This window comes from Mercenaria mercenaria, chromosome 18, assembly GCF_021730395.1.
Source record: "Mercenaria mercenaria strain notata chromosome 18, MADL_Memer_1, whole genome shotgun sequence".
Taxonomy (NCBI): domain Eukaryota; kingdom Metazoa; phylum Mollusca; class Bivalvia; order Venerida; family Veneridae; genus Mercenaria; species Mercenaria mercenaria.
In genome coordinates this window covers 45157178-45172342 of record NC_069378.1, presented here as the reverse complement: position 1 = coordinate 45172342, position 15165 = coordinate 45157178, and the positions used below count along the sequence as shown (strand labels likewise).

General features: G+C 34.8%; 1 protein-coding gene across 1 annotated transcript in view; it reads right to left on the bottom strand.

Moving 5' to 3' along the window:
* Positions 1 to 1527: 1527 nt before the first annotated feature.
* LOC123538164 (guanylate-binding protein 1-like) overlaps positions 1528 to 15165 on the bottom strand; it is a 62019-nt gene continuing 48381 nt past the window's right edge. Inside the window, exons 12-13 of the mRNA XM_053529553.1 lie at positions 10274 to 10370; positions 1528 to 6577 (exon numbers count right to left, since the gene is read on the bottom strand). Of these exons, the coding sequence (XP_053385528.1) occupies positions 5679 to 6577; positions 10274 to 10370 (996 nt within the window). The 3' untranslated portion in view covers positions 1528 to 5678. The remainder of the gene's footprint in view (positions 6578 to 10273; positions 10371 to 15165) is intronic.

Genomic DNA, 15165 nt, shown 5'->3' with positions numbered 1-15165 from the left:
CATCACCATGAAGTTAAGTTGTGTTTATGTTCGGGGTAGGGCTGAGGTTGGAGCATCTTTATTTCGTACACGCTCTCCGAAAATGCTTTCTTTTTTAATTATTGAAATTAATTTGTTTCCCTGTAAAATCCCCTGACGATGTATAAATTACTTGTATTTAGTTTGTGTACTTTTATTAAGTTATCTACAGCTATGTTTTAGCCCGAATATCTCTGGTATCTATTTAGTTTTGAATGGCAAAACTGCTGGATCTAAAATACCTTCAGTACTCCATAATTCATTAATTGTACTCGAGGCCTTTATGTTTCTAGTGTTGTAAGCATTCAAATACTGAAGTCTTTTTGTGATATTTCACTTAGCCTTTACAGAAGGGAAATTACGCAGACATATGTAGGCTTTTAACTAACATATTACATAATGCAAAGTGTTGCAATATTGCGCGTTTCATGTTACATTAACATACATCATGTGGCATTGTCGTAATGTCGTGTCGCCTGGTCCTGCGTCTACCTAAATAAGTATAAGGGCGAAATGCGAAGGCATCAAAAGTGTGCAACGTAATTTGGCAAATTCTTCCTTGGCTGTACTTTGATATAAATTGATGCAAGTTTCTTTACCTCTCATGAACAGTCTTAAGTCAAGTCGTAGCGTAGGCAATATAGGCACCTTTACAAATCCTACCTTATAGGTGATAAAACATCTGCTAATAGATGTGACATTTTGATACAAGCAAAACTGCATTCTTTTCAAATACAAAAGTGATATTTCTTTTTATTATTGGCTTGCTAAAAGTTATTTCTTTACCATAAATAAGATGATAACATCTGTAGCAGTTTTTGAAAGATAAACAAAACACGTGTGCATATATCCTAATTGTCTTTGCTGTGAAAAAATAGGAAATTGTGTCTAAAACCGTTTTCGGTGTTATTGCAAGGGAAGTCAACTAAAAGATATTTCTGATCGTAAATTCTTGTCTAAAGCAAGAATTGTCGTTCTTTGCAAACAGAGCTTTAAAGCAAATATTAAAATTTTAGTTATTGATATAAACAAAAATGTCATAAATTTCACATTTGTAAACTCATTTTTGGTTTTTTGAAGGACAATGTCTTTCTATCTTTGAAAGTTTTAGATTATTTCTCTATAAATCGCGTGTTCAGTTATTTTTCTTTTATGCTTCCAAATGATTGCCTGTAGATTTGTATAATTAATGTGTATCTGTCATTGTCACTACATACATGAGCAAAAATTGCACATGAATGGTAATTAACTTTGTATATAATAAACCGCTAAAACTTACCACATTCCTGTTGACTAAATACATTTAATCTGTGTACCAGCTCGAGATTTTTCCATTTAAAATTGTTGCGAATAATGATTTACTGACCATGTGCAGTAAAACTGTTACTTCTCTGAAGACATACGCATTAGACTAGCCAACCGTCTCCGTGAGATATAAATGGATAAAGTAAACAATCATATAAATGCTTCGCACTAAAACACGTTTTAAAGAAACGAAACACGTTATTATCAAACAACTGACACTTTATTCACACTATATAAAAAAGCAAAAGTATAATGCAAGTCAAATCCATGTAATATTTAGTATATTTTTGTAACACTTCATATTAAAAGTAAAGACCGACAATCACAGCAAACAAAAAACATTTAAAGGGGATTCTAACACGATCCGAATCATTTTCCTATTAAACAAAGAAGGCTGGAAACAGTGAATTATTATGACGTCACAATCATTACGTTGTGGAGTCAAACGGCATAGCATGGAAAACATGGAAAATAAACCGATTGAAAACGTGCAAATATTTAATGAATGCCGTCAAGGATGTACTTTAAAGTCGCTGGTAACGTGTTAGAATCGAAATAATATGTCTCATTTAGTGATTTGCTCTTGAATAAAATCATTGTTTGTCGTTCAGATGCGTATTATTATATCACTGGGGCTGCACCCACGTCATATAATTTCTTCGCATCTGAACTCCTAATTACAATAACAATGATTTATTCAGCGACAAATCACTAAATGAGACATATTATTTCTTAATTAATCTGATTTATGTCAAATTTGTTCTATGCATTTTTACCTTTTGATTTTCACTGAACGCTTAATACATGTTAGATTTTCATTGGATGTACATGTAGTTTTCAAAAATTGATTTTCAAGTCCTGGTCGGGCAATCACGACAGCTTTAATTAACTTGAGTAAAAATTCATAAATTCGATAACCATAATTTTCCTCAGGAATGATATGAATATATGAACTATTACATAACATGGGGAAAACAGTTGCATTGATAATAGACAAACTCGTGTCGTAATTAGTACATTCATTTCATTTCAGTCTCATAATATGTCCAGCTCTGTCATGATGTCAAAAAAAAAAGAAAAAAGAGAAAAAACATGCATAATCATAGGTGATTCACATCGGAACATGCACGGAATTGTAAGCGCCAAAATTAAAAAAATAATATATATATTAATATGCTGTAGATAATATATTTTTCTTCTGATCAGTGTTTTAGCATGTTTTAGCATGTTCTTTGTAAAACCTATATAAAAAGCTATTAAATATATCCATGAACATATGACATTAAGCTGGAACAGATTTTTTTGTTTGAATTGCCTTGATCTATTGCTTGAAAATTAACAAAATAATATTCCAAATGATAAATGTGATGTCTAATCATAAACATATTAATTCATGTGTAAATTTCTTTCTCCCACTACTGTCAGTTTTGCGTTGAATTTTACATATTGCATAATGTTACTTATCATTGATCATATCATATCATATCATATCATATCATATCATATCATACCATATGATATCATAACATAACATAACATATCATAACAAATCGGCTTATAGTGTTTTGTATTACGAGTTCATTCAATCAAACTGAACTCAACTGGTTCATAGAAATTTTGGCAATAGCAAACGGATCATTATTCTATACACGCACTATTCATATCATACATTAACCGTTTATATTTTAGCGACCGTTTCCTAATAACAAACAAGATATTCATAGGTTGGAGGAGATAATAACTAGCTTTAGAGGCTTAATTACGCCTAGAGTCATTTTTAAATGGATATCCTTCCTAATAACCGTCGAAATTTCAACATTTTTCAATCAGATAATAACGTAAGCTAAATATAGAATTACATAAGTAATTGGTCGCTAATATATGTTTTTGCTTAAAGAACAGCTAAGTTACCACTATGGTATTCGCGACTAACGCTTTAGTGAGCTTTTGTACATGCTGTTCCGTCTTCATGAGTCTTTATTTATAAGTACTGTCTAGATCTAAAATATTATTAACTAGTAACAGTACTTTCTAAATTAAAAAACAAAAAACTGACAAAAATCTGGAGGCAAGCCCCTTTGATTTAAAACTGCAATTGTATTATACATATATCATACATTCTGATGGAATGACATTTCCGTTTCCGTACATTACCATAAACCAGGATTTATTTTATTTCAGATATAAAACAATAACAATTATATGTTTCATAATTATAATAAAAACAACAATTTCATTCTTATTATTGTAAAAGTAATATTAATAACTCTAATTATACTTATTATAATAATGACAATAAAAATTTTAAATTGTATTAACCATACAACTGATTAGTTAATACATGTTTATAACATCTTTTTTTCAATGGCATTCTTCAGTATTAGAGGTTGCGATTTCAATTTGACAGGGAACGGATACAAGCAGCATTTTATTATTTATCTCAAAAAGTTTTCAATATGTTCAAATTCAGAACATTACAATTTCATACAATTTAGCTGTACACATTGATGATATACTTGTACAACCTCAATCTGAATCTAAAATAGAAAAAGTGGAAACTCCACAGGTCGTTCAACACGACAAAAACAAAAATGTTGCAGGCTCGGTTTGATTGAGCCTGTTCATGGACGGTAGTGGAAATGCTAAGCCATGTTGATTAATTATAATTGCAAAATTTAGAATCTTGCCAGCAACCCGGATAATTCTCGGCAAAAAACTTATTACAGATATAATGTAAGCGATTTCATAATAGGAAGTGTATTTATGTAGTTAATTGTTCAACGTTTCCATCTATATTTATATCATTAATAACATTTCACTGTTTGATGACAAAGAGAATTATCACTCAGAATTTAATAAGGCAGTCACGATATCATACCATTTAATAAACAAGAAACGCGGCAATGCCACGAAACCAGGTTTTCAACACTTTTCATAAGAATAAACAAGAGTGCCAGAATGTCACAATATACGCCCGTCACAGCAAATTTCTTTACTCTAGCACCTGTATTTGCAGATGTAATTTTAATTTTGTGGTTGTTTAGTAATCATTGTAATTCTTTTGTTTTTCTAAGTCCACAAAAAAAAACTCCTTACCAGGTAGAGATACCTTAAAATACACCTAAAATTAGAAAGTAACAACTATGTTGTACCACAGAAAAGTGGTCTTGGTTTTTCCCTACGGTCAATTATAAAAAAGTTACAATATAAGTTATTTATAGTAACAACTAAGGGAAGTTAATCTTAAAAACAAAAAAAAAAAAAAAAAAAAAAATTGTACGTCCACACAGAAATCCTTACAAGGTAGAGATTGGTCAAAATACACCTCAAAATTGGATGTAACATGCATGTTGTACTACAGAAAAGTGGTCTCGATTTTTCCCTACGTCTAGTAATGAAAAAGTTACAATATAAGCCATTTATAGTAACAACAAAGGGAAGTAATTCTAAAGAAGGGAACTGCGCAAGACACTTCGTCTCATGATGGTGTATAATTGTGCCAAGATACATCAAAATCCCTCTATGCATGTAGAAGATATGCTAACCCTAACCCTAACCTAACCCTAACCCTATTTTTAGTAACAATGACCTTGACCTTGATCCCAGAAACCCCAAAATCAATCCAAAGCTACAACTTTATATAAGTTTTCTATACACCAAGTTTCATCATGATAGCTCATTCCTAAGTTAAGTTATTGACCGGACACACTTTTTCTATTTTAAGTAACAGTGACCTTGACCTTAATCCCAGAAACCCTAAAATCAATCCCAGCCTTTGTCTTGATATAAGCTACATACATACCAAGTTTTATTCAAATATCTTTACCGAAACAAAAGTTATTGACCGGAAACCCTTTTTCTATTTTAAGTAACAGTGACCTTGACCTTGACCCCAGAAACCCCAAAATCAATCCCAGCCTTTGTCTTGATATAAGCTACATACATACCAAGTTTTATTCAAATATCTTTACCGAAACAAAAGTTATTGACCGGAAACACCAGTTTGACGCCGCCGCCGCCGCCACCGCCGCCGCCGCCGCCCGACATCTACCCCAATCTAATAACTCAGGTTTTCGTTGAAAACCTGGTTAATTACACACTTGATACAGTGTTATTGTACATCACAGAATGGAATTTAGCAAATTTTTCCAGTCTTTAGTACTATACCTAAATATTATATTTCCATGGCCATTGGATAAATGTAATGGTACAAAAGTAGTACATTCTTACTATTTACGCTGACGTCCTGTCTACCTTTAAAGCGCATAGTTTTATGATTCACGCGTCTCGATCATGATGTAAAACATGTACCTATAACAAATTTTGATTGCCATTATGACATTTTTGGATTAAAGTTATACTTTCTTATTTACCACCCTTTCCCAAATGTTTCGATTATATACTCTTCCCATCTTTTCTTCGAGACCTTCTTTCAGATTTTTTTCGTTTTCTTTCTCTCGTTTCAAAAATTCGTTTTCATCTCTTTCTTCTTTCACCGCTAATTCTAACTGCTCATTTTTTCTTCTTTCCTTCTCTTTTTCATATTTAAACAATTCTCTTTCTGTCTTGACAGCATCCCTTTCTCGTTCAAGTTGTTCTTTTGCCCTTTTTTCCTCTTCCTTCTCCCGTTTAATCAATTCCTTTTCTTGTTTGTCCTTTTCCGCATTTACTAAAGCTGCATTCATCTCTGCAGAAATTTGTTGCTTTTCGGCTTGTTCCTTTCGTACATCAGCTTTAAGTGCTTCTACCTGATCATTCATTAATTTCATTTCTTTTTCGTGCCGCTTTCTTTCCTCTTTGCAAAACGCTTTGAACGTTTTATCGACTTTCTCGGATACAATCTTTTCAACTTCTGAAACACCCTTTAAGGCTTGATTCATACCACCAACCTGCATTTTGTATTGTTTTTGTTCTTCTTCAAGTTGTTTCCTGATCCGATCTTCGTTTTCCTTCTCCCTACGAAGTAACTCTTCCTTTAAATTCTTTACTTCTAACTCAAAATTCATCTTCTGTTTCTTGTTTTCTGCTGTCATCATCTGAAGTTGTTTTTTGTTGAGTTCTTCTTGTTGATTCTGTTTTTCTGTTAGCATTTTCATTCTCCCCTCTTCCTTTTTCTTATACGATTGTCTCTCTATTTCCAACTTTTCAATATGTTTTTCAGATCGCATCTTTTCCTCTTTCATCATATTATCGAAAAGTGCTTTTTGTTCCTGCTGCGCCCTTTGATTTTCCTGTTGTATTTTTTCCAATTCACCTTATAAATATATCATTTGACATATATAATTAAAGATACCCATAAATGTTTAAAGTGTTTGTTTCAACAATATCTAAAGATCAAAAGAATGAATACGAAAACACTTCTGAAAAATCATATAATTGTAAACTGCTTGAACAGTCTTCATTGCAAGAAAAGTGAAAAGTATACTTTGTAGAAGTTTGTTATTTGTTCGGGTTAGTTGAATATTTTTGAACACATGGAAATCTTACCGTTTGTACTGACCAGTGTGGTAAAGATAGCTTATGTTTAGAAATTGGTAGAAATCATAAAACGGGTATCTAATACTACAAATTCAATGCATGATTGAAGCGTAGTATTCTAGATTTTTAGAAATGTCAACCTCCTACAATATGTTGACATAATTATTCCAAATAAACGCATATTTTTTCTTGCCCATTACGTGATTGTGCAAGTTTCTATGGTGGCTGATTTCTGCCATTTCGTGTTGGCGTGGGGGTGTGGGGGGGAACACGATGACACGAAAACTTGTCAAAAACCTAATTTGTCGAGTTTTCGTGTTGTCGTGTCGGCGTGGCGAAAACACGAAAACACGACACATTTTACAGGAAAACTAGACGTTTAGGGGGCGCCGACGCGACAAATTTACCTGTCGAGTTTTCGTGTTGGCGGGTATAAATATCTCGTATTGGCGCCCTTTATTTGTCGTGTTTTCGTGTTTTCATCCCGCCGACACAAAAAATCGACAAATTAGTTTTTTATCGAGTTTTCGTGATTTCCTGTTTTCGCCCCGCCGACACGAAAACTCGACAAATTGGTATTTGTCGAGTTTTCGTGTTGTCGTGTTTTCGCCCCGCCGACACGACAACACGAAAACACGACAAATACTTTTCAAGCATCTCTTATAAAACGTAGAGTTATTCTGAAACAAGTGGCAAAGGGTTTTAGAAGCATTTTTCTTTCTAATCGAACGAACCGTCAATTCAGAATTTATTTATATCCACTTAAGCTGCATTAGGAGATCTGAGAGTATAAAACAATACGTATGTCAGTTATCGTTTAAAGAAAACAAAGTGTATGTATAACAGACCCGGTTCAAGAAATATTTAATTGGGGTGCGGTGAGCGGCAACAGTTAAAGAATGAAGGCGGCATCGGCGAGCCGAGTGGAGTTAGGTACGGAAGGGGGTAACCCCTCATGTTAGGTAGGTCAGGGCGTGTCCGCCTGGAAATTTTTGAATTATGAAATATGAATAAAATAGTGGCCCCTTCTGCATTTTTTGAGTCCAAATGAGGTAGGGGGTTTAACACCCTCCTGACAGTGGAACAATAGGGTCTCTCCCTTGTCATTTTTGTAATGTAGGTAATTATGAAATGGTGGTCCCTGCTGCATTTTTGTCCAAAATTTGATTTACGTGAGGAGGTCATGCCCTCCTGTTTAGGGGATCAGATGGTATTCCCACGGACATTTTTGAAATATAGGAATGCAATGGTGGCCTCTGGTGCATTTGTGGGTCTAAACTGTGGGAAAATATTATTTTGATATTCGAACTTCGTCTTTCGATATCTTTTTATGTAACAAAATGTTTTTCGATCGAAATTTGCATAGAATATAAGTCAATTTTTATTCTTAAACTTATATTTTCGAGCATGCAGTTATGTTGTGTTCAGTTCATTAATTGTTGTGCGCATGTCTAACGGAAGACGCCAAAGTGAAAACACTAAATTTCGACAAATAAGATATTTGTCGTCTTTCCGAGTTTTCGTGTTTTCGTGACGGCGGGGAGAAAACACGAAAACATGAAAACTCGACAAAAATGTATTTGTCATGTGTTAGTGCCGGTGTAATGAAGTATTTCGACCCCCATAGAATAATGACCCCCCCGGTCATTATTCTATAGAAAAAGTGACCCCCCGGTCATAGTATTATGACCTCCAGATCATAGTACTATGACTCCCCCACGTGAAGTAAACTGAACCTCACGAAGAATATTGACTCCCATAAAAAAACGACCCCCGGTCATTTGTTCAAATTTAGTAATAACTCATGTATCTAAGGCCTAATTGCTGCATTTTATGCCCCCACTCGGGGGAGGGGGGCATATAGATTTGCCCTTGTCCGTCCGTCCGTCCGTCCTTCCGTTTGGCCATTAGCCCCAGTTACCATCACTTGACACAGAAATCAGAGCATTCCGCAACGGGAAAAGGGATTCTATTTCTAGACGCTGTATCTTGGTGTATACATTTTTTTCAGGAAAATAATTCACAATACGTTCACAAAACACACCAGTGTCAATAATCCCTGCAAACTTCGGTATGAAGTAATTCTTCAGAAGAAAACTGCACAAGAAACTGCTAGCATAGAACTTAGTATTAATAGAAGTTACAATACTTAACAGTGGCAGTAAAGTACGGTAGAACAATAGAAAGTAGTAGTAGTAGTAGTAGTAGTAGTAGTAGGCAGTGGTAGTGGCAGTTGCAGTAGCAGCCGCAGCAGCAGCAGCAGCAGCAGCAGCAGCAGAGGAATAAGTGACAGCAATAACAGCAGCAGGAGAAGAAGAGGTAGATGTACAAGACGTATTAGCGGAAGCAGGTATAGTAGTATCAGTAGTAGCAGTTGTAGTAGTAGTAGTAGAAGTAGTAGTAGTAGTAGTAGTAGTAGAAGAAGTACATGTAGTAATTATCAATAGAAGTAGCGGCACCAGTAGTAGTAGTACAATCAAAATGTTAACTATTGGCAATGGAGGGTATTAGAGTTGTAGATCTAGTAAAATCGTCCGTTAGGTTTGGTGGAGATCACTTTTTAATAGATATTATCGTCGAAAGTCTTTTTAGGAGCCGGTGTTTTACACGGAAACAGTAACTTTATTAAATAGAATAATGTCCGGGAATCGATATTGTATGAGAGTTCGAATGTAGTAATTTTGGCAGTGAGTATTTTACATGGAAGGAGTCACTTTTTCTATAGAATAATAACCGGGGTCATTATTCTATGAGATTCGAAGGGAGTCATCTTTAGGGAGTCAGTATTTTACTTGGAGGGGTCAGTTTTTCTATAGAATAATGACCGGGGGGTCGTTATTCTATAGAGTTTTCAAAGGGAGTCAGTTTTTTATAAGGGGAGTCAATATTTAACAGGAAAGGAGTCACATTTTCTATAGAATAATGACCGGGGGGTCATTATTCTATGGGGGTCGAAATACTTCATTACACCGGCAGGGCAAAAACACGAAAACACGACAAATAAAGGGCGCCAACACGACATATTTATACCCGCCAACACGAAAACGCGACAGATAAATTTTCGTGTCGGCGCCCTCTAAACGTCGCGTTTTCGCATAAAATGTGTCGTCTTTTCGCCCCGACGACACGAAAACACGGACACTCGACAAGTTAGGTTTTTGTCGAGTTTTCGTGTTTTCGCCCCGCCAACAAGGAATGGCAGAAATCAGCCATCATAAGTTTCTTTCTATTCCTTTACACATAGTTGATGGGGGTTAAAAGAAGACAGTAAGTGTGAATATTTCAGCTGTTTGATATATCAGAATAGATTTTAAGGTAAAAGTACAGAAAATGTAATATTATCGATAGTGTAGTGTTTATGCTGGAAAAGGTAATTTAAACTTCATACATGCAAAAAATAAAACCTTATGACAGTTGTCTGAAGTTAACATTGTATCCTCTAAATGTTTAATATAAAAAAAGAAATTCTCACGTTTCCTGTCTTCTTCTGTTAGCTGTTGGTCGGCGGTAAGTATAGTATTTCCGTCTTTCTCCTTCTCGTCTAGAAATTTACGCCAAGCTTGTTGCGCCTGAAAATAATTTCATACATTTGGCTATGTAGTTTCTTTCCTTTAAGCAAATTATAACTATATTTACTAGTACTTCATTTTGATATAGTTTAAGGACCTGCTCCAGTCCTACCTTTTAACCTTAAATTGTCACTGAAAAAGCATGAAAATCCCGACTATGAACAGTAACGCCTGTCAAAATAGAATCTATTTTATATAAACTTTTATATAAAAAAACCTGTGGTTTTGCGTGCTAAAGTGTGGCGCGTGGCCGTTAACTGTTACCTATTGTAATCATGGGTTGCATACACACAATTGAATTTAAATAGCCGCGGAGCAGGACTTTAAGTGCTTTTCATTTCCTATGTACTTCCCTTATCGTCGACATTTCTCATATTGTTATGATTGAGTTTGGGACCATAAAGGTAAATGTTTCCCAGAATAAGATCCCAATCCAACGCATATTTGTGTCTGTCTTTCTCCTATGACTGAATGTTACTCAATATATTTAGCTCACCTGAGCACGAGGTGAGCTTTTGTGATCGCCTTGTGTCCGTCGTCCGTCGTCAACAATTTGACTGTAAACACTCTACAGGTCACAAATTTAGCTCAATCTTAATGAAACTTGGTCAGAATGTCACCCTTAATAAAGCTTTGAAAGCGTTTGATATTTGGTCATGTGGAATTAAAAACTAGGTCACCAGGTCAAATCAAAATAAAAGCTTGTTAACGCTCTAGAGTCCACATTTATGACGCTCTCTTCATGAAACTTGGTGAAAATTATTGTCTTGATGATTTTTAGACCAAATTCGAATTTGGGTTATGTGGGGTCGAACACTAGGTCATATGCTGAAATCACAGGAAAAGCTTGTTAACAGTCTAGAGGCCACATTTAGGATCCTATCTTCATGAACTTGGTCAGAATGTTTATCTTGATGATCTATGTGCCATGTTTGAATCAATTTGGATGGCATATACAGTTTTGCACATCGATCTTAAAACTGACTTTCATGAATATGACCTACTGACCTACTTTCTTGTTTTTTTTTAAGATACAGCCTTGAAATTTAGATGACATGTACAGTTTTGCACACCGATCTTAAAACTGATTTTCAGTGACCATGAATTTGACCTACTGACCTACTTTCTTGTTTTTATGACACATCCTTGAAATTTGGGTGACATGTTAAGTTTTGCACACCAATCTTAAAACTGACTTTCAGTGACCATGAGTGTGACCTACTGACCTACTTTCTTTATATTATAGCATCAGCTTGACATTTGATACATGTAGCTCATATTGCGCAGGTGAGCGATCGAGGGTCATCACCCTCGCGTTTCTACGTATGCTTCATACATTCTGCTACCATTGCATTCATTAGTAATTTACATGCCCCTTCCCCTTTCAAATTCTTTTGTTTACTTATATTGTTTCTTAATAGCCTCATTCCACCTCGATAACACAGGAACCGTTGGTGAAAATACTTTGTTATTCTTCGCCTTGTCACTATCTTACGTTATTTTCTATATACACCATCTTCATTTCTTTCATCGATATGTTTTGTAACATTCACTTCTCAAGTTAGAAAATATTACAAAACAAATCTTCCATGATGACACTGTATCGCTCACATCGGTTATGCCAAATTATATATCAACTGGGCTGCAAATTCAAAGGAGAACATTTTCAAAATTTTCCATGGAGACATATCAGGAAAACTACATCCATATTGGCAGCTATTTGACAGAGGGTGGTTTACAACTGTAGTAGAGGACCTGTCAAGGAACATTAATAAAACAAAATTATTGCAAAATCGAACCAGGAGGAGGTACCATTTGAAGATTGTCTTTTTTTAAATTTTCAGCTCTATCGGCATTGTTTATTCTTTTTGTTTCTTAGTTTTAATAAAATGACCACACTTCTTGGATTAACACCGGAGGAAAATTTCTATGAAATTTTAATGAAATTGAACCAGCGGTTAAGGTGTACATATCTGTCGGAAAATTACGTAGGTTTACTCTGTCTCCTATTATTGGAACAACCTTGGAACAGGAACACCATAAAAAATTCCTGTGATATTATTTCGATATTCGTCTAGCAGTTTCTAATGAAGACATTTTCAAATTTTCTACTATATATATATATTTATATATTCCCAATATTTTCATATAGGAACAATTTACAGTTTCCTATAACGGCCCCTGCTAAATATCATGATCATTTTTGCGTGTTAGGCAAATTAAAGTTCTTGAAGAAATTAATCGCACTTTGGTTGTTACCATCGGGTGCGGATAAATGGGATTAAATTAAATGTGTAAAAGTCAGTGCCCCTCACGTATACTAGTACTTTAGGCACAACCGTGCATTATTTTAAAACTGAAATGAGAATTTTTCGTTTCGCGTATTATATTAGCTATTTGTAATTTTCTTTTACAGCTCAATTATTAGATTTGAAATAAGTTATAAATACTGCTTTAAGGCTTATATGCATATACGTACCTTCTCTTCAAGTGACGTCAAAATCTATATCCCTTACTATTAATATTTCTATCGATAAATATTCGCACCGACTGATTTTATCGCGTCACCACTGGGACAAATATTTGACCCAGGTGAGAAAACTGCGATGAATAATTCACATCCAACGACTTTTTAACAGGGTAAGAAATAGTAAAGAATGTCTGTGACTCTGCAAACTGCTATAGATAAAGCCCACAGGGAGTCGCGATGATGATACCAGCGGGTCTTGCTGAAATGAAATGGATCTCGGGGAATCACTGGAAACAGCCAGCCAAAAATTCCAAGAAAGTTTTGCTAAGAAGCATACATTTTTACACTTGGTAAATGGTATAGCGGAACACCTGCTACTTTTGTATTGCCGATATCTTGAAAAACTACTGCAAGTAACTTTTAAGAATCTATCATACTTTAAGCAAAACATATTGTCAAATAACTTCTTTATCTTAATTGAAATAAAATATGCAATAACATTATAACAAGCGAATTCAGTGAATTGGTATCCACCGCCAAACGGGATAGAGATTGCACCCTTGAAGAAGCATTCTTTGCCTACAAACTGCACTTAAATTCGGCTAATGTCAGGGTTTCCGAAAGCTGCTTATTCTAAACCATTGATCAGAAACATTTTATCTATATTTAGTAACATTGACCCTGAACCATGCTACCTAAATTGAGACAAAAAAGATGTCTATAAAAGCAACCTTTTTACGGCGTTTGGTCTGTTTACAATATTCCCAACTGAAAAAATTCACTTTTCTATTTTCAGTAACAATGATCTTGAACTTGAACTAAGCAATCCAAAATATATTTAAAACCATGACCTCCATGCAAGCTCCTTTATTCCAATTCGTACGCAATAAACTATTTCTTACTGAAGTTATTAAGCAGATTGTTATTTCTATTTCTAGTAACAGCGAGCTTGACCTTCACTCCATTGACCAGAACTCTACCGTGCATCAGTTAACATGAAAGCTATACATGTAGTAAGCTTGATCACAATATTCCATAGCGAAAATATACCTTAAAATGGCACTGAATTTGCAAAGAAAAGCTCTATGTTGTAAGCATTATATAAATACTACAGGCCATAACTCCTTGAAGCAACTTCACTGACTCTTGCAGGGTTATATAATCTATCCCAATTAGAATTAACATTATAACAATGTTGTTTTTGTAATTATTTTAAATCATGTCCGAGATATGGCTTCGGTAGGACAAACAATTGAAAAAGAAAACACCATTAATATAATATAATATAGCACATAGGGCCATGAATCTCGTTTTCTTTAAACAGTCCATCTGAATCATGCAGGGCCGCATATATTTATAGCACTTAACATTTCTACAAAGTTATATTGAAATCCTACAAACAAATTTTGAGATATGACCGAAGGCAGTTACAAACACTATATCTTTACTATATATTATGTAAATGCAAAGGTTTTCCCCAATCAATCAAAATAAAATTTGCATGGTCGCATTGCACTATAGCAGTCAACACTTCTACCATATTATATTGAAATCCTTTTACCCATGTCTGAAATATGACTCCAGACGAAGAGAAAGTGAAATAAAAGCACTATAGATATGTAATATATATACATATTCAAAGGGAAATAAATATTGTCTTACTCATGCTATCTGACCGAAACGTGCAGGGTGGCATTTTCCTACCGCAGTTAACATTTTTGCCATGTTTAATTCAAAAACTCTTCACCGAGTTAAAGATATGGTTTCGGACGGACGGAAAGACGCACGGACGGACATTTTCAAATTGAAAGACACACAGGCAGACAGACGGAAAGAAGGACGAACGGACGCCCCAACGATTTGATATAAGATGGTCATTCCATTGTTTCAAAACAAAGAATAACCACTTAAGGATAAACAGCCATTACTTCCTGGACATTTTTGGGACGTAACACTGGCGCCAGACCAGAAAGAAAATGCTTTTGTATATGTTATACCCTACCCCTAGGTATTCTATAAGAACCATGGTCATGAACGGGAAAATATACTAACCCGTTTCAATCGTAAATTACTCAACTTACACGCGCAGTTCGGTGATTGGGTACCTAGTATATTGAACAAGCGATAATTTATCTTCCATCGTGCACCAGTCACCTTGTCTCAATATTTCATATTGCTGAGATTATCAACATATTTTATGCTTTCGTCAACGTTACAGAAAAAACTTGCTTTGCCTTCCCTAATGAACATTCGGTCTAGAGGTCACGGCAGTACGCACATGTTTGGCGAAATGTAAACAAACAGAGCAGAATTAAAAAAAAATAC